Source organism: Narcine bancroftii, chromosome 12 (genome assembly GCF_036971445.1).
Source record: "Narcine bancroftii isolate sNarBan1 chromosome 12, sNarBan1.hap1, whole genome shotgun sequence".
Lineage (NCBI taxonomy): Eukaryota > Metazoa > Chordata > Chondrichthyes > Torpediniformes > Narcinidae > Narcine > Narcine bancroftii.
Genome location: NC_091480.1, coordinates 7,425,181 through 7,448,494, shown reverse-complemented (window position 1 = coordinate 7,448,494; position 23,314 = coordinate 7,425,181). Strand labels below are relative to the sequence as shown.

At 38.0% G+C, this 23,314-nt stretch overlaps 1 protein-coding gene across 2 annotated transcripts in view; it reads left to right on the top strand.

Moving 5' to 3' along the window:
- Positions 1-23,314, top strand: part of LOC138746861 (BAR/IMD domain-containing adapter protein 2-like 1) — a 108,716-nt gene that overhangs the window by 38,280 nt on the left and 47,122 nt on the right. For both annotated transcript variants that reach the window (XM_069905421.1, XM_069905422.1), the window contains exons 4-8: positions 7,188-7,249; positions 10,340-10,411; positions 12,553-12,690; positions 20,760-20,912; positions 22,633-22,785. In XM_069905421.1, coding sequence (XP_069761522.1) covers positions 7,188-7,249; positions 10,340-10,411; positions 12,553-12,690; positions 20,760-20,912; positions 22,633-22,785 — 578 coding nt within the window. The remainder of the gene's footprint in view (positions 1-7,187; positions 7,250-10,339; positions 10,412-12,552; positions 12,691-20,759; positions 20,913-22,632; positions 22,786-23,314) is intronic.

The following is a 23,314-nucleotide window of genomic DNA, read 5'->3' as shown; positions in this document are numbered from 1 at the left end:
GTCAACCGTCTATCGGAGCTCTATCAAGAATGTCCTAGCCAGCTGCATCGAAGTGTTGGTATGGTTGCTATAGAGAAATGGATCAGAGGTCAGTCCAAAGGACCATAAGAGTGGCTGAAAGGATCACTGGAGTCTCCCCCCCCCCCCCCCCCCCCACATCAACATGATCTACAGGGATCGTCATCTGAAGAGGGTGTGCAAAATCATGGAGGACCCCTTCCTCCTGCACACAGCATCTTTCAGCTGCTCCCGTCAAGAAAGAGATAAAGGAGCAGCTCACACTAAACATCCGAGACTCTCATTTGTACAAAACTTTATTTATAATACTTGTCATGCTTGTGTATTGTTTGTCTGTGTGTGTGTTATGTCTGAATGTTTTTTTGCATCGAGGACTGGAGAACTCTGTTTCATTGGGTTGTACTTGTACAACCAGATGACAATAAATTTGACTTGATAAGATCAATTTTTAATAAAGAGTGACAAGGCAGTCCTATTGTGTGGCTCCAATGATGTTGGCTTGGGTGTGTTTCACCTTCAAGAAATTTCTCTTATTACATTATTTATTCTTTTATAATTTTTCTCTTCTTTGGCTTGGCTTCACGGACAAAGATTTATGGAGGGGTATGTCCACGTCTGCTGCAGGCCCTTTGGTGACTGACAAGTCCGATGCGGGACAGGCAGGCACGGTTGCAGCGGTTGCAAGGGAAAATTGGTGGGTTGGGGTTGGGTGTTGGGTTTTTCCTCCTTTGTCTTTTGTCAGTGAGGTGGGCTCTGCGGTCTTCTTCAAAGGAGGTTGCTGCCCGCCGAACTGTGAGGCGCCAAGATGCACAGTTGGAGGCGATATCAGCCCACTGGCGGTGGTCAATGTGGCAGGCACCAAGAGATTTCTTAAAGCAGTCCTTGTACCTCTTCTTTGGTGCACCTCTGTCTCGGTGGCCAGTGGAGAGCTCGCCATAGAACACGATCTTGGGAAGGCGATGGTCCTCCATTCTGGAGACGTGACCCACCCAGCGCAGTTGGGTCTTCAGCAGCATGGATTCGATGCTTGCGGACTCTGCCAGCTCGAGTACTTTGATGTTGGTGATGGAGTCATTCCAATGAATGTTGAGACAGCGCTGATGGAAGCGTTCTAGGAGCTGTAGGTGATGCTGGTAGAGGACCCATGATTCGGAGCCGAACAGGAGCGTGGGTATGACAATGGCTCTGTACACGCTGATCTTTGTGTGTTTCTTCAGGTGGTTGTTTTTCCAGACTCTTTTATGTAGTCTTCCAAAGGCGCTATTTGCCTGTTGTCTGTTGTCTATCTCTTTGTCGATCCTTGCATCCGATGAAATGGTGCAGCCGCGGTAGGTAAACTGGTTGACCGTTTTGAGTTCAGTGTGCCCGATGGAGATATTGGGGGGCTGGTAGTTATGGGGGGGAGCTGGCTGATGGAGGACCTCAGTTTTCTTCTGGCTGACTTCCAGGCCAAACATTTTGGCAGTTTCTGCAAAACAGGACGTCATGCGCTGGAGTGCTGGCTCTGAATGGGCAACTAAAGCGGCATCGTCTGCAAAGAGTAGTTCACGGACAAGTTCTTTTATAATGACAACCAGTAATTTCTCTATTTCATTGATATTCAATGCTTCATTTAAAAATTAAATCCCTTAATTTACTGATGGAACAATACAAGAACAGTTTAGGAAGAATTGAACCATTCAAAGGCAGTTCTGCATTAAATGCACATTTTTCCTCAAACACAATGTGTATTAAACAGTGCTTTTGACTCCCAAATCCTGACAGGCATATGCCCCAGTAGTTCCCCAGAGCAGGTATCATGGAAGGAATCATTGGAAAGCTATCCAGAGGTACGTTCTCAAAAACTGAGAGTTGTGAGAAAGCCTATTACTTCAAATTAGCACAGCACATCAATGTTCAGATGCATTACTGCATAATTTTACCATCTTAATGTGCATTGATTAGTTATCGATGATTTGTCAAGCAAACACTGGCCAATTATTTAGTATGGATTGGGTTTTTTTCTAGCATTTTGTTTTTAACTCTGAGAAAACTCTATTTGCAAAACTAATTTTCAACTTAACCTTTTTTCCATGGCAACCTAATTATTTCTGATTAACGATGATATTAAAACAAGTATTTTTCAAAGTGAACAATGTGTGAGAGATTACATTGCTGTATCTATTGGCTGCACACTGTCTGAGTGACTGCTAAAATCATTACAGTTCATTCTAATTGTTAAATATTGAAAATCATAAAACAGCAAATGCTAGAGATTTGAAATTAAATTGAAATGAACCAAAAAGAAAATGCTGAAACCACATAGCATCTATAGAAAAGGAAACCATCCAGATCCTTGGACATTCATGAGGGAATTCTGGTCCTGAAATGTTGGCTTTCTCTTTCCGTAGTCTGCTGAACCTGTTGAGTGTTTTAATTTCTTTTTGAAGCCTAAATATATTGCTGAAGATGAGAATACCATGGTGTAGCTTGCACCTTTTATCACAAATATTACCTGTTTGGTGCCATTTAAACCTGGATTTTTCAGTGCAAATGATGCCCACTTTTATGGTCCCAAAGTATAGCTGCTTGAAAAATTTTCTTTCATTGTCTTACAAATATTTTTCAGAATATCTGGTAAAAAGATTAGATTTAATCTTAACTATTTATTCTGCAAACCTTGTGCATTAAACAGAACTGATTATACACCTGTTGTGTTCTGTAAATGACAATGGATTAAATTGATCGAATTCAACAGAAAGGAAGAATTTATCGTATTTTCAAAAAAGTTCAATTTTGAAACTTTTCCAATTGCAATTTGTGGCATGCTTTTTAGCAATGTCTAATTATCGGCGGTGTAGTGCTTTTCATTATACTCCAGATGTATATTAATGTCTAATTATCGGCAGTGTAGTGCTTTTCATTATACTCCAGATGCATATTAATGTCTAATTATCGGCGGTGTAGTGCTTTTCATTATACTCCAGATGTATATTAATGTCTAATTATCGGCGGTGTAGTGCTTTTCATTATACTCCAGATGTATATTAATGTCTAATTATCGGCGGTGTAGTGCTTTTCATTATACTCCAGATGTATATTAATGTCTAATTATCGGCGGTGTAGTGCTTTTCATTATACTCCAGATGTAGAGTAATGCAGCAGCTATGCGATTTTAAGGTGATTTTAAAAAAACAGTCGAAGGGTAATAAAAATAACCAAAACATTGCAGTGATGGCAAAAGGACTGTATGGTTGAGTCAAAGTGCATTTTTGATTAACCAGTTTTTTTAAAAAAAAGTAATGTTGCATCAAAAGTGAAACAGTTAAGTTAGAGTAATTGAATTGAATGAGTCATGAAGAAAAATATCTCTGTTCATCCTGCTTTGGTGTGCTTGCATAAAAGAATATGTGGATCATAGTTCTTTCATCAACCTATAGAAAATATTCTTAAACGACCACTAAAAGATGAAAAATAGAGAATTTTTAAAAAAGCAGTTGGATAAATCTAGAATAATTTTGGGTGTTGGTGTACCTTATCAGGGACTGCTCTGACACCACAGAAAGATGCTGCACCATTGCCAAGTTGGGTTTTTTTTGCACTAGAGTAACTGAATATCTATCAATTTTTGGTTTTAAATTTTTTTAGGTGTACTCTTGTAGTTTTTAAGTTTATTTTTACAGCTACCGGTTCAGCTGTAGCAAGCAAAAATTTTGGTGCATGTGTACATTGTACAATGTATATGACAAACATCAATTCCTGGTAGGAATAGTGAGAACAAAACAGAATCTTGTCAGAAGGAGGTTAGAATGGGATATCCACTGCCACAAAACTAAGGCAGTAACCTAGAGGTGCACATGAGAGAGGTAAAAATATAAAAGCTGAAAGGCCAAGATGATCTACTTTGAATCGAGTGTGGATTGTAAATGTCCACTTTTGATTATAAAGTTGGATTAAATCTGTGCACTGTATTCTATATAAGTGGATGTAGTAGGGTTCACAATGAAGCTAATATTCTCTTTATAATACTGTACAGAAAGTAATTTTTTCTTTTGCAAACTTATGATTAATTCAATAATGACATTTTCTGTCTCCGTTGCAAATGATTTTTAGCATAGACAGTTTTTTTTTATTAATGCCTAGTGCTTTCACAGCCTTGAACTCAATTAAATACTGATTATTATATGGCACTTTCTGGCCGTAGAATTGCCGAGTAATCCACTGCAGGTGACTTTCAAGACTTCAGTGCTCATATCTTGTTTATTGCATGAGCTCCATTGCACGCCAAGGACAAGACAGACACTGATAAGTCATTGGAACTTTTAGAAAATTAATTGGAAAAAATAACGTCAAACCTCAGATGATAATAACTGGGTGTATGTCGTGATACTGTTTCACATGGCACTATAAACCTCAACATTGGCATCATCGAGCTTCTCAAATCGATGCTGGGCTTGTAAAGATCTTTGCTTTCAGACAAAGATAATAAAATTCCAATCAGTTCTCAGTCATATTTAAAAATTTATCCATGTGGAAAAATTGAACAGAATTAAGAAGCAACAATGCTATTTCAGATGTTATTTTTCCAAAGAATAGCACCAATCAGATTCAAGTAAAGTAAATTGCCATTAAAGTACTGTGTAGAAAAATGTATTTTAAAATAAGAACTAAAATTTTACCAGACTACAGTAAATCAGAGCAAAAAATTTTCTTTCCTGTTGAACCTTTGGCAGTTTAGAACAAAATCTGATTGCATAAAATTAAACATAAAATATTAAGTCAATGAAAATCTGGGGAAGGAAAGAAAATAATGAAAACATTCAGCAAGTCAGGCCACAACTCTGAAAAACATAATGGAATTGATGTTTCAGGTCAAAGCTTCAGCTTTCAGGCATTGTTGTTTAATAAGAATTAAAATTTTTACTTTAAATTCACTTTGGTTAGGTGTGTTGGATGAAACAATTACTCAATAGAATTTTTTTTCTCAAAATGAAGATTTGGAAAATATAAGAAATGTGACCAATGTTTTATTAATTAGCTTAAAGCCCTGATTTTCATTCTGTGAAAAGAGTTTTAGTGTTAATTATGTTATTCCACTTCAAGGGGAACACTCATCCTGAAGGAATAAAGGCACATTTTTGGTTGTGCTTTCATGACCTCAGACCACAAAGCTTTAAAGGGAATGTAATTGAAATGAATTCTGATTTAAGGGGTCTTGCCTGAATGGACTAGAGATCTGGAGGTGGAAAATCTACTTGTACCTTTTGATTTTAAAATAAAAGCCTGATGTATATTTGAGAACATGGAGTGCATTTACACAGAAAAATATAGATTATTTTGCATGCCCTATTTTGAGTCATCTGCTGAGAGCTGAATAATTATTTTGCTTTCCTTTATCTCTCACCCCTCAGAGTATAATAAACATAATAATCTTGGTTACATGTATTTTAAATACCCTAGATGTCCAAGCTATATTTTAAAAATGTTTTAAAGAGAAAACTCTGAATTGTCAACCTCTTTCTCTTTATACGTATTGATTGGTCTGCTAACAGTTTCTAACCAAATGTATTCCTGACCTTTTTCGTTGTAGTTCAGGGACTGTTGTTACAGTAAGCATTTAATCATCCCTTTTTAACCTAGATTTTATTCTGTTCTTGTCTTAAAATAAACAAATCAACAGAATATGGATGAATGCATTATTTTAAATGGTTTTTTTTTAAATACAACCAAATTTTATCACTGTAGCTGGTAAGTGCTCTTTGCCAGAATACATAAGAATGTTTCAAATTACCTAATGCAAATTTTTAGGGTAAAGATTTTTTTTGTTGTTAGGCAAGCGATTGAGAGTGTCTTGTATAATTGCAGAAGATTATATTCTGCTTGAGGGGGGCAAAAGCTTTCCACACAATATTGGTCAATGTTTTTTGGTACACACTACTTATTGGCAAATATACTGGCATGTTTAATTTCTCAATATTGGGAATGACCAGCCCTTCTGGGATGCAAGGCTAACGTGGACTTGGGAAGAAGTCTATAATATCACCAGCATTCACAGGTAAAATGACTGTGTGTCGATAAGGACCTGTTATGATTCATACAATTATCATTAAGGTTGCTACTTGAGATTAATATTCCATGATTTTCTTTTTGCCTCAAAATTCAAAGAATGAGTCAATGCACATCCCTGAATGAAACTTCAGGAATAAAATTCCTTTCTCCTTTTAAAGCTTATAGGAAAATATTAGATTAGGCAGTTCAATATTGACCACTCTATTCATATTGCAATCTTAGCTAGAGGAAGCATAAACCAGCTTTCGAATGGAGAAGATGGCTAAGGACCACTCCCCACTATATCATCAGTGTAGAGAGAGTGGGAAGCACAAAACTTCCTTGGTGACCATTTAAGGGACAGCCTGGACCCACAACACCTCATTCAGAAAAGTGCAGCAGTACCAACACTACTTCCGAAGGAAGTTGAGAAGGGAAAGGCTGCCCGCCACCAACTTAACAGCGTTCTACAGGAGCACAGCCGTGTCCTAGCTGGCTACATCATAGTGTTGTATGGTAACTGCAAAGCATCAAATCAAAGGTCATGACGGAGCATGATTAAAACTTGTCTCCCTTCCCTCTCTCGACGATATCTACAGAAAGCGGTGCTTGAAGAGGGCTCAGAGAATCATTGAGGACACTAACCACCCAGCCTGTAGAATCTTTGAGATGCTACCTTCAAGGACTGTCAGGCTGGAAAACAGCTTCTTCCCACAGGCAGTGAGACTGTTGAACAATCCTAGAAACCCATAAATTATTTTTATTTTTGATATTTTGGGTCACTATGTATACATGTCATTTGTGTGTATGGTATACTATGCGCCTGTGTTTGTGCACTACGGTCCAGAGATGTGCCGTTTCATTGGTTTGTCTTTGCATAATCAGATGACAATAAACTTGAACTTGAATCTAGAACTCAACTTGAGCCAAATCAAATGTGATGCTGTTGAGGTAGCATGGAGTTGCTTATGCTTGACTGGAATGATTGGAGTCTGAAATAGCTATTTCTATTTTCAGGGGAAAAAATAATTAGGACAGATTTGAAACACAATAACATTAGCATTTGGGAAAACCGCAAACCTGTCTTTATCTGAATACAAATGACGCAGCTCTGTAACCCTATTTTCCATTTGTTTCCTTAGGGCAAGTCCTTGTGGAGATTTCAGAAGTGCACAAGAAACTCAACTTAGAAATGGAAGATAATGTACGTATAAGTGCACATTGTGCTTTCACGCAAAACCATTGTAAATTGAATTTTTTTCCATTTCAAATTTTTCAGGGTTATAGACATGAAAGATAAAATTAAAATACAAATTTAGTCATGATGCGAAATAGCACAAAAGAAGCTTTTCAATGCTTCGTGGTCATGACGGCCATTGTTTTACCGCTCTTCAAGTACCAGTACTTGCATGAATAGCAAGTTCCAGAACATCATTGGTACCATAAGAATATTTTCCTCAACTCTTCATTATTTCACAAAAAATACATGCTTCTATGGGTCCTTCCTAATGTGTGTGCCTCTGCAATGATTTGAATGAGAAAACTCCTGCCATGTTTTATGGTAGGTAGGGAGTTCCAGATTTCCGGGGAAGCTGCAGGTGCTGCTGGTATTCTCATGGCCTTGCTGATAGAGGTTGTAAAAGTTTGTTTGCACAAACGTATCTGTGAATAAAGAACACAGCAGAGAACCACAGAAACCATTTTAAATTATAAACCATTGTAATACTTCAACACAATAACACCAGTGGGAGGAAGGGGACACTATGAAAAGTCAGTGACTTTACTCGCGTTCATACAGAAAGGGGTCGACACACATATATATATAGTGAATAAAATCAATGCCTGCGAATCATTTCACATATTCTAACTAACTGGAAACATTTTTCATATTCATTCATGAAATTGGAATGTCTTTGTTCACTTGATGGTGACTCCCAAAGCCTTTAATTACTTCTTCGCTTCAATTCAGGATCGTCACAGCTAATATCTCTTACAAATGTGAAATGTTGTTCCTTCTTGATAAGAAAAACATTACAATTGATTTATTTGAGAACCTTTATGGGGAAATGTAAACTTTAGTTGTTTTTTACAGAAACTGAACTTGATGTTCATTCAGAGTTAAAAGTTCATCTAAATCCTTTGCTATAAATGTTGGCCATATAGAATGCAAAAACTCCCAGAATTCTTTACAATGTCACACGATAATGCTTAACTACCCACAAACCTTTACAAGGTCATGTCAGAAAAACACAGGCAGGTAATGGCAGTGCATTTTGTAGATGGTGTGCACTGCAATCTTGTGTACACTAGTGGAAGAAGTGCCAATCAAGTAGTTGGTGCCTTTGGCCTGAGTGGTAGTAAGCTTCAAAGTTGTTGGAGTTGCACTTATTCAAGCAAATCACTGTGTTCTATTGTACCTCAGACTTTTGCCTTGAGATAATGGAAATGCTTTTGACAGTCATTGAGGATGTCGAGCCTCAAACCTTTTCTTTTATCTATGGTGTGTATAGGGCTGGTCTGGTTCAGTTTTCATAACTAGTGCCCCTTCTGTTTCCCTCAAAGTTCAAATTTATTGTCAGGGTACATAAATGACATCACATATACCCTTAAGTTCTTTTTTTCCTGCGGCCCAGACAGAATTTCAAATTAATTTTAATATATATTTTATTAATTTGGACATACAGCCTGGTAACAGGCTGGTTCGGCCCATGAATCTGTGCTGCCCAATTTTCACCCAATTAACCTACACACCTGGTACATTTTGAACGGTTGGAGGAAACCGGAGCAGATGGGGAAAACCCATGCAGGTACAGGGAGAACATACTTACAGACAGTGGAGAATTCAAATCTGCGTCCCAACTGCTAGCACTGTAAAGGCATTGTACTAACCACTACGCCAACTGTGCCACCCTACAGGTAATTACTGGTAATTGTACTCAAAAAAAAATATACAAAAAAAAGAAATGTAAACTGTGCATAAACAGAAAATATTCAGTAATAAATAATAAACAAAAGTAAGAATCCTTCAATATATCTCTGAATGAGACTTCCTGCCCTCAAACCTTTGATTTTGATCGATGAGGAACTAGACTTTGTGATCGTAGAAAATTGGTCCAGTGGTCGGCTATTCAGGTCTGCAAGCCTGGACCACCATTCAATACTATCATGGGACTTCAGTACCCTGTTTCTGTGTTCTCACCATACTCCTTCATGCCTTTAGCCGTAAGGGTCACATTAAACTCTCTTGAATTTATTTAATGAAGTTGCCTCTACTTTCTGTGATGGGGAGCTCCACAAGTGATTAAGTTTCTCCTAATTTCAGTCCTAAATTGCTTTCCCCTTATCCTTGAACTGGCCTTTGTTCTTGATGTTATTGAATATGAAGGGTAGATAGTTGGACTCTTGTTGAAGATCATTACCTGGCACCTTTTACATGGTTCAAATGTTACTTATTAAATATAGGCTTATGCCTAAATGTGACTAAGATCTTGCGTGAGCAAGCATGGACTGTTTCCTTGAACAGTTGTGAGTGTAATTGAACATGGCATGATAACTTTCACATTTTAAATTTTGATTTGAGCCTTTAATTGGAATGGATGTTTGGTGGTTGCAAATTATTTTCCTGGAGTTTGAAATAAATTGCATTTGAATTGGCTTAAGCCACAGGTATACCTTTCATCTGGTTACCACTGATTTAAATAAATCCTTGTGTGCAAATGCTCACCTTCCCTTTCAGTACAAAACTGTGGTACAACATTGGATCTCAAAACTAGAAGGGGGAGTAGTTTTTGAACATCCACTGAATCTCATTTATTGAAGAAACCCTTAATCAAACTACAGAGTAAATTTACATTAATCTGCCTAAGAGGTGAAGAAAAGCCATTTATTGGCCAATAAATGCTGCACAAAGATAATTAATGCAGGAAAATTCAATCACAAAGTTGGTACGGCATATTATAATTGAAAATTGGTTTTGAATCTAGTGTGATCATTTCCTTTACATTTGGAGCATGATTGATAAAATTATCCTGAGAGTATCCATTGTTACTTACACTTCATTTTTTTTTGATCTCTGAACCACAATTCTGACTTTCCATCCAGCCCTGGCCCCACAATCCAGTTTCCTTTCTCACAAAGGTGACAATTCCACTCACTTGCCTCTTGCCTTGTGTTTCTCCTTGAATCCAAATTGAGTGCACTAGAATTTCCAGGCTAACATGTTTGTGCATTATTCAAGATTTTTATTGTTGCTATTGATTTGGTGTTTTATTAAAACCTCTTTTTCATCTTGAAGTTTAGGAAATTTCACAAAGAAATAATAAATGAATTGGAGAAAAAAACAGATCAAGATGTGAAATACATGAATGTAAGTATTCCATTCAACCACAAGTTGTGTAACAACTTATTTAGTGTTGGTTAAACACAGATGTAATTTCAGTAATTAAAAAAAAAACTAATGTGAATACTTGGTTTCTGGTGCCACAAAAAATATCTTTGTCAAAGTTTTAAACAGCACATAAACTGGCCTTTAAGTCCAATATGTTCATACCAACCAAACGGCCCCATTTATCTACAATGAGCCCATATTCCTCAAATCCTTCTTTGTCCATGAACCTGTCCAAATATCTTTTAAACATTGCAATTGGACCCACTTCTACTACTACCTCTGGAAACTCATTCCAAACATCCACCACTCTCTGTGTGGGAAATCTTGTTCCTCACGTTATCTTTAAATCTTCCCCTCTCACCTTAAACCTATGCCCTCTAATTTTAGATTCCCCTAACCTGGGGGGAAAAGACCAACTATCTGTCTGACTTTACATTCCTTTCAGTTCACCTCTCAACCCCCTTCACTTCAGGGAAAACAATCCCGGCCTCTCCTTATAACTCAAGTCCTCTGGTCCTGGCAACACCCTTGTGTCTCTTTTCTGCAGCCTCTCTAGTTTAATCATACCTTACCTGAAGTATGGCGCTCTGAACTGCACACTCATTCCAGGTGCAGTCTCACCAACATCTATTATAGCTGTAAGATGCAATGAAGTGCAATGAAGGCAAGCCTGCCATATGCCACCTTCACCACCTTGACTGTGTGTGGTCACTTTCAGGGAACAATTTCCTCATTCCCCTTGGTCTCTCTCTCATACAATACTCCCCAAACCCTTGTCATTTAATCTGTATTGAAATTCACTTCAGACTTGTTAGTGTTGAATTCCATCTGCCGTACCTTGGCCCACTTTCCCATTTGTAACCTTGGACAATCTTCATAGTTATGGATAAACAACAGTGGGCTCAGCACTAATCTATGCAGCACACCACCAGTCACAAGCTTCTGATCTGAAACAAACAACCCTCTGATTCCTTCCACCAAGCCAATTTAGTATCCAATTGGAAAATTCACCCTGGATGCCATGTGATCATACTTCTGGACCATGCAGAACCTTGTTTAAAAACATTGGTAAAGTCCACGTAGACAAGATCTGCACCCTGTCTTTGTCAATCTTCTTGGGCTTCTCTTCAAAGAAAACCCAGTAAAATTCATGAGAAACTATTTCCCATACTGACAATCTCCAATCAATCCTTGGCTGTCCAAATTTCGATAAATGCTGTCTCTCTCAATTCCCTCCAGTAACTTTCCTACCACTGATACCACTCGTCAACGTGTAGTTACCTGCCGTGTTCTTGCAGCCTTTGAGTAAAGGTACAACATTAGCCACTCTGTTTTCTGGTACCTCGACCAACAATTTAAATGTGCATTATTTGTGGAATGTTGTTGAAATGTAAACAGGAAGCCAGTTTATAGATGAAATAAGAGCCCAAAAAAGTAGTTTCACTGGACAAGAAATTGACCACTTCAACAAGCCAATAATTAAATAATTTGTGGGTAATAAAGCTTAATAGTAATAAACAAGCAAGACTGTCATTATGTAGCAATGCAGACAGAACCTTTCTTTTTCACAAAACTACAGAAATCAGTCTTGATTCAAAGATATCACTAGACAATTATGTACTTGGGTGTGTCGACAACTTGAAGGGTTTCTGTTTTGATTTTCAGCATCAAGCTCTATAAACTCACAGGAAGAAGAGGTTTTTTTTTATTTTGCTATCGGCAGGTTTTCATGGGCAACAAGAATATGCCTATAATTCCTTACTCATAGCCATGACAGAAAAAAAATTAAAACTTACTTTTCATGATATATAAAACCTTGTTCATATCTCAGAAAATCCTCCTTCCAAAAATGATGGGCTTCTCCCTGGTTACTGGTGCATGATTTGCTTTCCAGATGTATTTGTTTTTACAGATAGAATGGCAACACCATCCAAGAATGGATATTAGCAATATCAATAAACATGGTGCTGAAATACGCTTATTGAATTGAATAATTGTTGGGCCAGAGTTGAGGAAAGAATCCCTGTAAAAAAAAACAGCAGCAAATTGATGCCGTGCAAATGTTACAACAAATTGGCCACTTTTAGCAAGCCAATTAACATGTTCACATTTTCTTTCAGGCAACTCTTAAAAAGTACCAAACGGAGCACAGAACTAAATTAGATTCTCTTGAAAAGTCTCAAGCAGAACTCAAAAAACTGAGAAGAAAAAGTCAAGGAACAAAGAATGCCTACAAATATGAAAATAAAGAAATGGAGGTGAGTGTTAACCTTGTCGTTCTGGGCCTAAAATCGGGTTTGTTCCTATCCTCTAGTTCAATAGTATTTGGTGTATAAAATGTTAACTTTTCAAAGATTTGGAACATAGCTCAAACCGATTTCTTGGATACAATATTTAAATATGAGTTGCACATGAGTTTTCATCCATATAAAGATTAAAATTAGGATTGCTTGAGGCACAGAAGTATGAGTTTACCAGTTGGAAAATATATGGACTTTGGGTTAGAATACTATTTTCATTCATATTGGGCTTGTTTGAGTTCCAGGGAGTGAAATCCGAAAGTCAGCAGACCCTGTGATTCTAATAAAAATGCTCAGAAATGCTGGAGGAACTTGGGTGGTATCGCAGCCTCCATAGGAGGTAAAGCCATATTACCGATGTTTCAAGGAATCAATTTCCTTGAAGGGCTCAGACCTGAAACATCAATAATATATCTACTTCCTCTGGGCACTGCGAGACGGCCTGAGCTCCTCCAGCATTTCTGTGCGCTTTAAATTGTCTGAGTTATAAATTAAACGAACAAACATTTCTCACAGGCGAGGAGTATTGAAGAAGGCACCAGTATTTCTTACGCAGAGGATAAAATAAAACTCTGCTGTGGCAGAATCGATACAATCTGTGTTGTGGTGATCCAGTGGAACCTCCACATGAACAGTCTCTGGGGATTTTAACACTAAATCTGCTTTCCAAGTCCATAGTATTGCAATTGTTTATTGTAATCAAGGCAGTGTGTTTGTAATCACTTTACTGGCCACTCTCCTACATTGATTAGCAGCTTTCAGAGTTATACCATTCAGCAAAATATTGCACATCTGAAATAGAAACAGAAATAGTGGAAACTTTCAGGTTGGGCAACGATGATTGAGGAAAATAAGATTAATGTTTTGGGTTGATGACTTTTAAACTTGAACCCAGAGAACCGTGAAGGGCAATTAGAGCATTAAACTGCAGGTACTGAAAATATGAAACAATCTGAAGATGCTGGGAGTACTCAGCAGGTGACACAGAGAGAAACCGTTGTTATTGCATCTGAACTGGAAAACTGAGGGGAACAAAAGTGAGGTGCAGGAAAGAGGGTGGGTGGTTAGAACAAGGTGAGAGGAGATGATGAGCTGCAGAGCAAAATAAAGAAATAGAGGTGAGTGTTAACCTTGTCATTCTGGGTTGAAATTCAAGTTTGATGCAATTCTATTATAATCCAAGAGTATTGAGAGAATTAAGTGTTAACTTTTCAGTGAGTTGCTCATTTGGGACATGACTAATTCTGGTTTCTTTTTTGGAAGCATTTTGTCATTGTACAATCTTTAAATATGAATTACACAGGATTGTCAAGGTATATAAAATGCTTCAAAAATCAACAAATCAGGACAAATGAAAAAGGAATTGAAATAGGAAGGAATAGCCACAGCTGTGAAATGTAAAAGAATGGGAAGATTATGATTTGTTTCTTGGCAAGATTTCACAAATGGAAATGTATACCTTCATTATTTTGATATTTAATGATTGGGTGCGTGCCAAACAATTGTCATGACCAGATTCTTTTCTTCAAGTGGGGAGAACTGTGCAGTTGTAACTCCTTCTCCACTGCACCCATTGGTTTAAGATACCTCTGTATTTCTCACAAAGAATGGTGCTTTTTTAAAAATTCTCTAACATGGAAACTAGATCATTGGACATTGTGTGAACACTATTACTGTATATATTTCTATATTACTGTATATACTTAGCTATATGGGATACTGGACTTGCGCTAAATTGAACGGTTTAATTTTTTTTCACTTTTTAAACTTTTATGTAAACAGTTTTTTAGCCTATATCACATACAAGTGAACAAAGAGGATCAGGATCATCGACATCACTGTTCTCAACTTCCTCATAGCATTCCATTGAAAGAGTTTCAGGTGGAATAACCTCCGTTGATGAACTGTCACTCTGTAATGCCTGAAGGACCTGGTTGAGGCTGTTCGTGTGGAGGTGTTGGCTTCTTCAGGAATCTATCCAGTGTTGTTTGCTTTTTCTTTTCTTCGTAAATTTCTTTATATGCTGCAACCACTACATGAGCATTCTTCTTGGTGAAAAGCATTCAGTGGTTGGGTCCATCTCTTCAAGCTGTTAAGATCTGGAAAGAATTTGCTGACTCCTTAACAGTGAACCTTTTCTGCACCTGTTCTTCTTCTCCTTCTGCAGTTTCCTTTTCCCTCACCTCTTCTTCAGCTATTCACTCTTCCTCTAGCTCCAGCAACTCTTTGTTAGTTCTTCAGGAACCACCTCTCGGAGTTCTTCAATGTCCTCTTTCATTCATGTCTAGGTTCATGTTGTTGTTTACCATGTTGACAACAGCTCTGTTAATCCTTGCCATCTCATCTTTTTTTTAAACTCCCTTAAAGTCATGCATACTTCAGGATTTTTTTTTCCCTATGTCAATCATGCACTTTTTGGTCACATCATCCCAGACCCAAGCAAGGTTCTTTACGCAGGGGAAAATGTTGTACTCCTTCCAGAACTGCTTCAGTGCCTTGCCAGCGTCATCAATGGCAACAACAGCCTGAGCAAAGGTCCTCCTCAGGTAGTAGGCCTTGAATGCTGCAATAACCCCTTGGATCTTTGGCTGGATTAAAGAGGTGGTGTTTGGTGGGAAGAACACCGCTTTGATATTGGGGTGGAGGTCACCAATGAAAGGGGGATGTCCTGGAGCATTGTCTACAGTTAGCAAAATCTTTTCCAAGCAGTACTTCTCCATTTCATTGGCGTAGCAATCAAGAAGAGCATCCTGAAACAGCATTTGTGAGATCCAGGACTTTTTATTGCTCCTGTAATAACCAGTAAGGTGTGTGTGTGTGTGTGTGTGTGTGTGTGTGTGTGTGTGTGTGTGTGTGTGTGTGTGTGTGTGTGTGTGTGTGTGTGTGTGTGAATGTTCTTGAAAGCCCTGGGGTTTTCACTGCACCAAATAAGAAATGGCTTTAATTTGCAATATTGCCTCCTAGCAACACTGTCACTCTGTCTTTAAAAGCCTTAAAGTCTGCCATTGGCTTGGCCTCCTTATTGCTTCCAGAGGTTTCATCCATCTTAAAAAGTTGCCGACATGAGATGCATGTTGCATGCAGGAAGTTGTGTACATCTGATTACGACTGCTATGTTCCATTCTCTGATCAGGAGTTCTGAACCTTATGGGACCACAAACGATGGATGTATATGCAGTTGGACATTGCCTGAATGGACATTAAGTGGTGCATACCTGTATTTAAAGACAAAGTGGGTAAACCTTTGAAAGATTGGAGAATTGAGGGCTGTGGGCAACTGCCACAGAAGTGAAGACAAGGCTCTGGGTAGATCAGTATAATCTTATGAATAGTACAATATATAATAAACCTACTCTCATTCTTGTTTGTGTGTAACTTTCCCACCCTTTAAGCCTGCTCCACCATTCATGAGGAATGCGGCTGATCTACCTCAGTGCCATTTTCTTGCTCTATCCTCAAATCCTTTGAATTTACATAAAACAAAAACATGCATTGATGTCTATTTTGAGTGAACACAAAGACTCATCAACCTCCGTGAAGTAATTTCTGCTCATTACTGACCCAAACAGCCTACACCTTATTCTGGGAAAACTGTTTCCCTTAAAGCTTGATTTTTCACCAACAAGACATTCTCCTTACACTTTGTCTGTCAAGCCCGTGAAAGTATTGTGAAGGTTTCAATAAGACTCCTCCCATTTTTCTGGATTCTAGAAAATGCAGAACCACTCAATTGATCTTCCAAATAGAAAACAATCCTTTGCGAGACCGTCTGACTCCCCCAGAAATTAGCTGGACGGGTGTAAAGAGAATTGTTTCAAAGTCTGTATCTGCTAGAAAACTTGGGAAAGTAATAACTTCTGAAGATTAAAGCAGACCTCAAAGGAACATAGGACATCAGAGCAAAAAGAAGCTATTCAGCCCATCAAGTCTGCCCTGCCATTTAATCATGAGCTGATCCATTTTCCCACTCAGCCTGTCTGCCTGGCCTTCTCCCCATAACCTTGGCTAATCAAGAACCTATCAATCTCTGCCTTAGATACACCTAATGACCTGGACTCCACAATCCCCTGTCGCAACAAATTCCACAGATTTGCCACCCTCTGACTGAAGAAATTTCTGCGCATTTCTGTTCTAATCAGGTACTCTTCAATCCTGAAAGAATATGTATTGATAATTTGGTGAAGTGGCCAAAAAGGCAGCAGATACATCTTTACATGGATGAGTGTGATGTGATGCACTTTGGTATTCTTGTGGTCTAGGTGACCTAATGCCAAGCAGATTGCCATGGTAGGTGAATCGAAATTAGTGAAATTAGAGATTCACCAGGATGGTAGTAGGAGTGAAGGACTTCAGTTCAATGGTTAGATGAGAGATGTTGGGAATGTTCTCCTTGAGGTAGAAAAAAACTACCAGGAGTCTAATTCAGCCATTCTCAACCTTTTTCTAGCTATGCCCCTCTAGAACTCTGCTCATAGTTTATGGGCCCCCTTCCCTGTGAAGCAGTTGTTTTTTTTCTTCCATTTCCCTCTCCTACCGACTACATAAAAAGCATTAAAAATATTTTGTGTGATGTGACGAGAAAACAAGGGTTTTACTTTGATGTGGCATCCAGTAGGCCGTATGGCCTCCATTAAGAATGACTAATTGATGGGGTAATACTGGTTCCTCTAAGTGGGTTGAGTTGATGACAAGAGGTGAAAAATTTCCAAGCAATTGGCAAAAGAATTTAAATTGAGGATTTTTTCCCTCCCCATTTGGAATGCTCATAATTAGCAAGCACTACCTGAAAAAGAGGTGGAATCATTAGTTGGACCTCTCAAATAGAATTGAAAAGACTCATTTGCAAGGTTGTAGGAAATATCTATAATCTGAATTTAATGTCATGAACAAGTCATGAAATTCAGAGTTTTACAGCACCACAGCTGTGCGTTCTTTTTATACCATCTTACTATTTCACTGTGAGAAAATGAATAACAGTGGTGTATGAGAGTAAGACGGTGTCTTTGGTTCATAACATTATTGCTTATTCAAGAATCTGATGGCAGTGGGGAAGAAGTTGTCCTTGTGCCATTTAGTACTTATCTTTAGGCTCCTGTACCTTTTTCCTGATGGTCGCAAATTGAAGAGGGCATGCTTTGAGGATAGAAGCTGCCTTCTTAAGACACCTCATGTTCACGTCCTTGATGGAGTGAAGTCTGGTGCCTGTATTGCCGCAGACCGAGTTAACCACCCTCTGGAGTTTATTCTTGTCCTGAGAGTTGGCACCTATAGCATATTAGATTAAAATTATGAAAACTTTCAAAGAGCTGACACAGGAACAATAGGCTAAATGTCAACTTCCTGGTTTGCAAGTTTATGGTTGGGTTATTGTGTACATATTTTACTGTGGAATATTTAAATTATATATTGTTAACAATGGACACTTTCTAAATATCAACAGTTTAGAAATCTTCTTAAAAAGGAATGAATTCCTCCAAACTGTTGCAGAGTTTCTTTTTAGTTTACACTTTAGGTTTACTTCCTTCCTCATGGATTTAAATCTTGTTGATCACTGACAACATTTCATTTGATTTTATCCCACTCTTTTATCTATGGGTGGTGCTTACCAACTCTGCAAGATCAATTTTAATGCTTTTATTTCCCCACCTGAGAAAACAGCAACTGAGTTATGGAAGGAAAGGGCGGGGAAGTGATGATATTAAAGGTGTTTACTCAGTTTATGATTGACATTCCTGAGTTTAACCAGATATGCAGTAGATACCAGTAACATCCACCACGTTAGTTAGAATAGTTATTTCCTGTTATGACTGATAATTACTCATCTTTACCAGAATCATATAGCCTATTGTCAAGCAAACAATTAGAAAAGTTAAATTCATTGAGATTTTTTTACAGCAAAAAAGATGAAAGCTCAAATTTTCAATTCCTTGAAAATGTTCAGTTGCCCTCTTGTCATGATTATAGACCAGGAGTTAGGGGGAGAAGGGGTTAGAGCCCCCCTCCCACGTTCACATCAATGGCATTGAAGCAAAGACCGTAGATGACTTCAGGAGTTGGGGGGGAGAAGGGGTTAGAGCCCCCCTCCCACGTTCACATCAATGGCGTTGAAGCGAAGACCATAGATGACTTAAGGAGTTGGGGGGGAGAAGGGGTTAGAGCCCCCCTCCCACGTTCACATCAATGGTGTTGAAGCGAAGACTGTAGATGACATCAAGATCTTGGGGTTAAATATTTCCAATGTCTGATCATGTTGATCAAGAAAGCACACCAACAACTACTTCCTTAGAAGACGGGAAGTTTAGCAGGTTCTCCATGCCCCCTCATTAGCTTTTACCGGAACACCATCAAAAGTATCCTAGCTGGTACAGGAGCCTGCTCCTGAAGTCATAGGAAGCAATACATGGTGAATGCAGTTCAAGTCCAGGTCGACTTCAAATTTATTGTCAGAGTACATGCATAATAACAATACATGCTGAGATCTTTTTTCCTATGGGGCCAAGCAGAATTTCTACTTATCGGTAATGTAAACTGTACTCAAGAAAAAAGATGCATATATAAAAGATAGAAATGTAAACTGCAACTACGGGAAAAAATGTGCAAGGTAAGAATTCTTGCGAGTCTCTGACGGTTGTTTAGAAGTCTGATAATGGAGGAGTAGCAGCTCAGAACATCACATCAACTTTACTCCTCTTCATCCACTCCATCTACACTTCCTTCTGCCTCAGTCAGGTTAGCCAACATCCCACCCCAGTCACACTCTATTCTCCCTCCCCCTGTCAGGAAGAAGGTTAAAAGGGTATGATCACATATCAATGGGTTAAAAGACTTCCATCATGCTCCAAATGAGCCTCATAATACTGATCTCATTCTGCCCTTGACCATTTCACTGTAACATTGTTAGTCTTCTACTTTGTATTTCTGTATGCATGTTGGAGCTGGCTTGCTGGACTGCTTCTCACTATACCTGGTATAATCTGACAAATCTCAACTGAGTTAGTTTCAAGCTAAATTCAATTTGAGTACATTGTAATTTTGTGTAAATATCATTTTAATGACAAATTTCATATGAATGCTAGGACTGGCACCTTACAATACAGAGATGACTTGCTCTTTTGGCAAAGCATTAAGTTATCCAATACAATTATCTATCGATTAAGGCTGCCCAGCTCTATCAATTTCCTTCATGTACAGAGCAACATTTAGGTAATTCTGGTGAATGAATACAGTAGTTTATTGTTGTGTAATCTTTCACTATACTTTAATGAGGTTTATAATGCTTTAGTACAATTTCAGATTTTTCTTTAGAATTCTTAATCCTTTATTACACTTCTGGCTTGCATTTTAGTGAAAAGTAGATTTATAAATTTAAAGTTCTATGTGTAATCATGGAAGCATTCCTATTTCGTTAAGAGGGTATGGATTTACGTCACTGTCATCTATTTGTCCTTGAAGTGAAACCAGGAACTGGAAAGTATGCACTTTACCTCCAAATTGGTTCTGTTAATAGATTTCACAGTTGGGAATAACAACCTAGAAACCATATATAAATTAATGTGTGGATATATGGGGACAGTATACTGATAATCAGAAATCTATAGCTATAGTTCCTCATTGACAATCTTTTTGAGTTGACGACAAAGTTTATATAAAAAAAGACAAAATTATTGCTGTTCTGTTTATAAATCAAATTGCTTTAATCTTTAAACCAAAGTGTGAGAGAGCAAGATTTTAATATTAAATTGGTCCCCTCTGAGTTTTCTCTCATATTTCCACAGTTCAATTTTCGACAACATTTTAAGGCTTCTGAAATATTTACTTTCGAATTGGAGTTTTTTTTAAATTATGATGTCTAGAATACATTGTTATTTTAAGAAATAACTTCCACTTGAAGTAATTGTGTTTGAAAATGTGGCAAAATATCCAGAAAATTAATTTTAGAACAAGCCAGGAACTAATAATTGTGACCTGGGGAAAATTACTGTACAATTTGTGAAAGAAAAAAAGCTTACATTTGTGCATTTTTTCAGTTTCTAGCAACTATCAGTACAAGAGAAAATGACATTCAGAGGTTCATCAATGAAGGCTGCAAAGAGGCTTTACTTGAAGAAAAAAGACGATTCTGCTTCCTAGCAGACAAGCATTGCAATTTTTCCCAAGATCTAAGCAATTATCATGAAAAGGTCTGTATAAAGAACTATGAAACTACTGCATTTTTCTTTTCTAATGTATTGGAAAGCATTAAAATTGAGATCAAAATATGTTACTGAAAGGATCTGAAAATAGTTGCACTCTCATTTTTGAACTGCTCTTTTACAGTGTGTTCCCAGAGAAGGAGAAAAGTTGGAAAGGCCTCCTGTCTTAAGTTTTGACTTTATTTTCTCATTTAAACAAAATGCACCCAGCAACAAGTTGCATATAGATTCTGTATATGGCAGTCTTTATGGATCAGGTGTTCTGAGATGTTATATAAAAAGCATTGTATAATGCTTCTCACATAATATCTCCTAACACCTGCAGAGAAATAGATTAGAGGTCAAATGTCAAATGCACAGAGAGGATCACTGCAGTCTCCCCCCCCGCCCCCCCCACACACAATGGACGTGATCTACCGCAATTGTTGACTGAAGAGAGCGCACAAAATCGTTGAGGATCCTTTCCACCCTGCACACATCATCTTTCAGCTGCTCCCACCAGGGAAGAGATCCAGGAGGATCAGAGCCAGCACCACCAGGCTGAGGAACAGCTTCTTCCCACAGGCAGTGAGAATGCAGAACGACCAGAGGAACTGCTCGCAGCACCCATGCAAGACTGTCATTTGTTGAAAACAATATTTATTTATTTCTCTAGATATACTATTTGTCTGCATGTGGTATTATTTGTCTGTATGTGTGTTACCTCTAGTTGTGTATTTGCATGTTTTTGCACTGAGGATCGGAGAACACTGTTTCGTCGGGTTATACTTGTACAATCAGATGACAAGAAACTTGACTTGATTATCAATGTTTGAAAAATTGACACGAACGGAAGGAGATATTGACATATGATCGAAATTGTGGTTAATGATGTCGATTTTAAAGTGGGCCAGTGAGATAGAGGGGAAATGAAGTCATGGGAGCTGGAAATGAGTCTGGTATCAAGACAACTGAAAGCGCAATATCCAATGCTGGAGAAACTAAAATCAGTATTGTAAAGACCAGATAGGAGAAATGAAGAGACTTCCAACTTGTGTGAGGCTGGTGGAGGTTGCAGAAATGAGGTAGAGTTTGGGCCAGAAGTGATTTGAAAACAAGATTTTAGTATTGCATTGTTGGATTGAGACCCAATATACATAGTAGCAAATGCCATTTCCATTGATATGCAATACTGGGGTTAAAAACACTTTGGATGTTCATTATTGTTAAGTCCAGAAATAATGAAATAGTTAAGAGTTTAAGCAACAGGTGGTATTAGCTGCAAACACGAAGCAAGTGTTTATGGATCAGGTGCCATATTCAGAATCTATATGCAACTTGTTGCTGGGTGCATTTTGTTTGGATGAGAAAATAAAGCCAAAACTTAAGACAGAAGGCCTTTCCAACTTTTCTCCTGCTCTGGGAACACACTGTAAAAGAGCAGTTCAAAAATGAGAGTGCAACTATTTTCAGATCCTTTCAGTAAAATGCATCTCTGGGTCAGACACAGTGCCCCAATTTAACAGCTATCTGGTTCAATTACAAGGGATAAAAATGATGACTAGGGAAATGAGTTAGACTTCAGCTGAGAAAAAGCAAATAATGCATAACTGTTGATGTTTGTGTATTATTATAACCATATAACACACTTCTTGCTTTCTTAGATCGTTTTATAGAAATATATATCATTTCCGTTTAATAACCATTATATAATTTTATTTTCGCTTAGGCTAATGGACTTCTTCGCGCCAAGATAGTTACTTGGCAGGAGAAGTGTTTGGATGCCACAAAGGTGCCGGACTTTTTGAATGAAGATGAGAGTAGCTTCCCATCGTATCTACCCAAAACTCCTCAACCTTCTCCAATGATAGGAAGATACCCTGTGAGTAGCTAACTTTGACAGGAGGAGGAGAGAAATGCTTATTAAAATACCTTTCCCGTGTTATTATCTGTAATTTTCTGTTAAACTTTGAAGCAGAAGTGGTGACACAGCCTCTCAAACTTGCCTTGTAATTTTTTTAAAAATCTAACCTTGACTCTATTTCTAGTTACCCTTCACCTTTTGCTTTAAACAAATATTCAAAGCTGCTTCTTCCATTGCCATTGATGGAAGAGGAATTCTGCAACACATATATAATGAATCCTTCAAAAAAAATGAGGATGATCTTTCTTAAACAGGTGACACTTCATTTTGAGCTTCATTGCAACAGATTTTGAATGTGCCCTTCCTATATATATTTGGGCCTTGGTAGGAACACACCTGGAATGTATTGTGAAGGTTTGGACTCCTTGTCAGAGAGATGAAATATTTCTCACAAAAGAAGTGCACCATAGATTAATCAGATCGATTTCTCAGAAGGTAGGACTGCTATAAAAGGGTATATTGGATTGCCTTGCCCTGCATTCTCAAG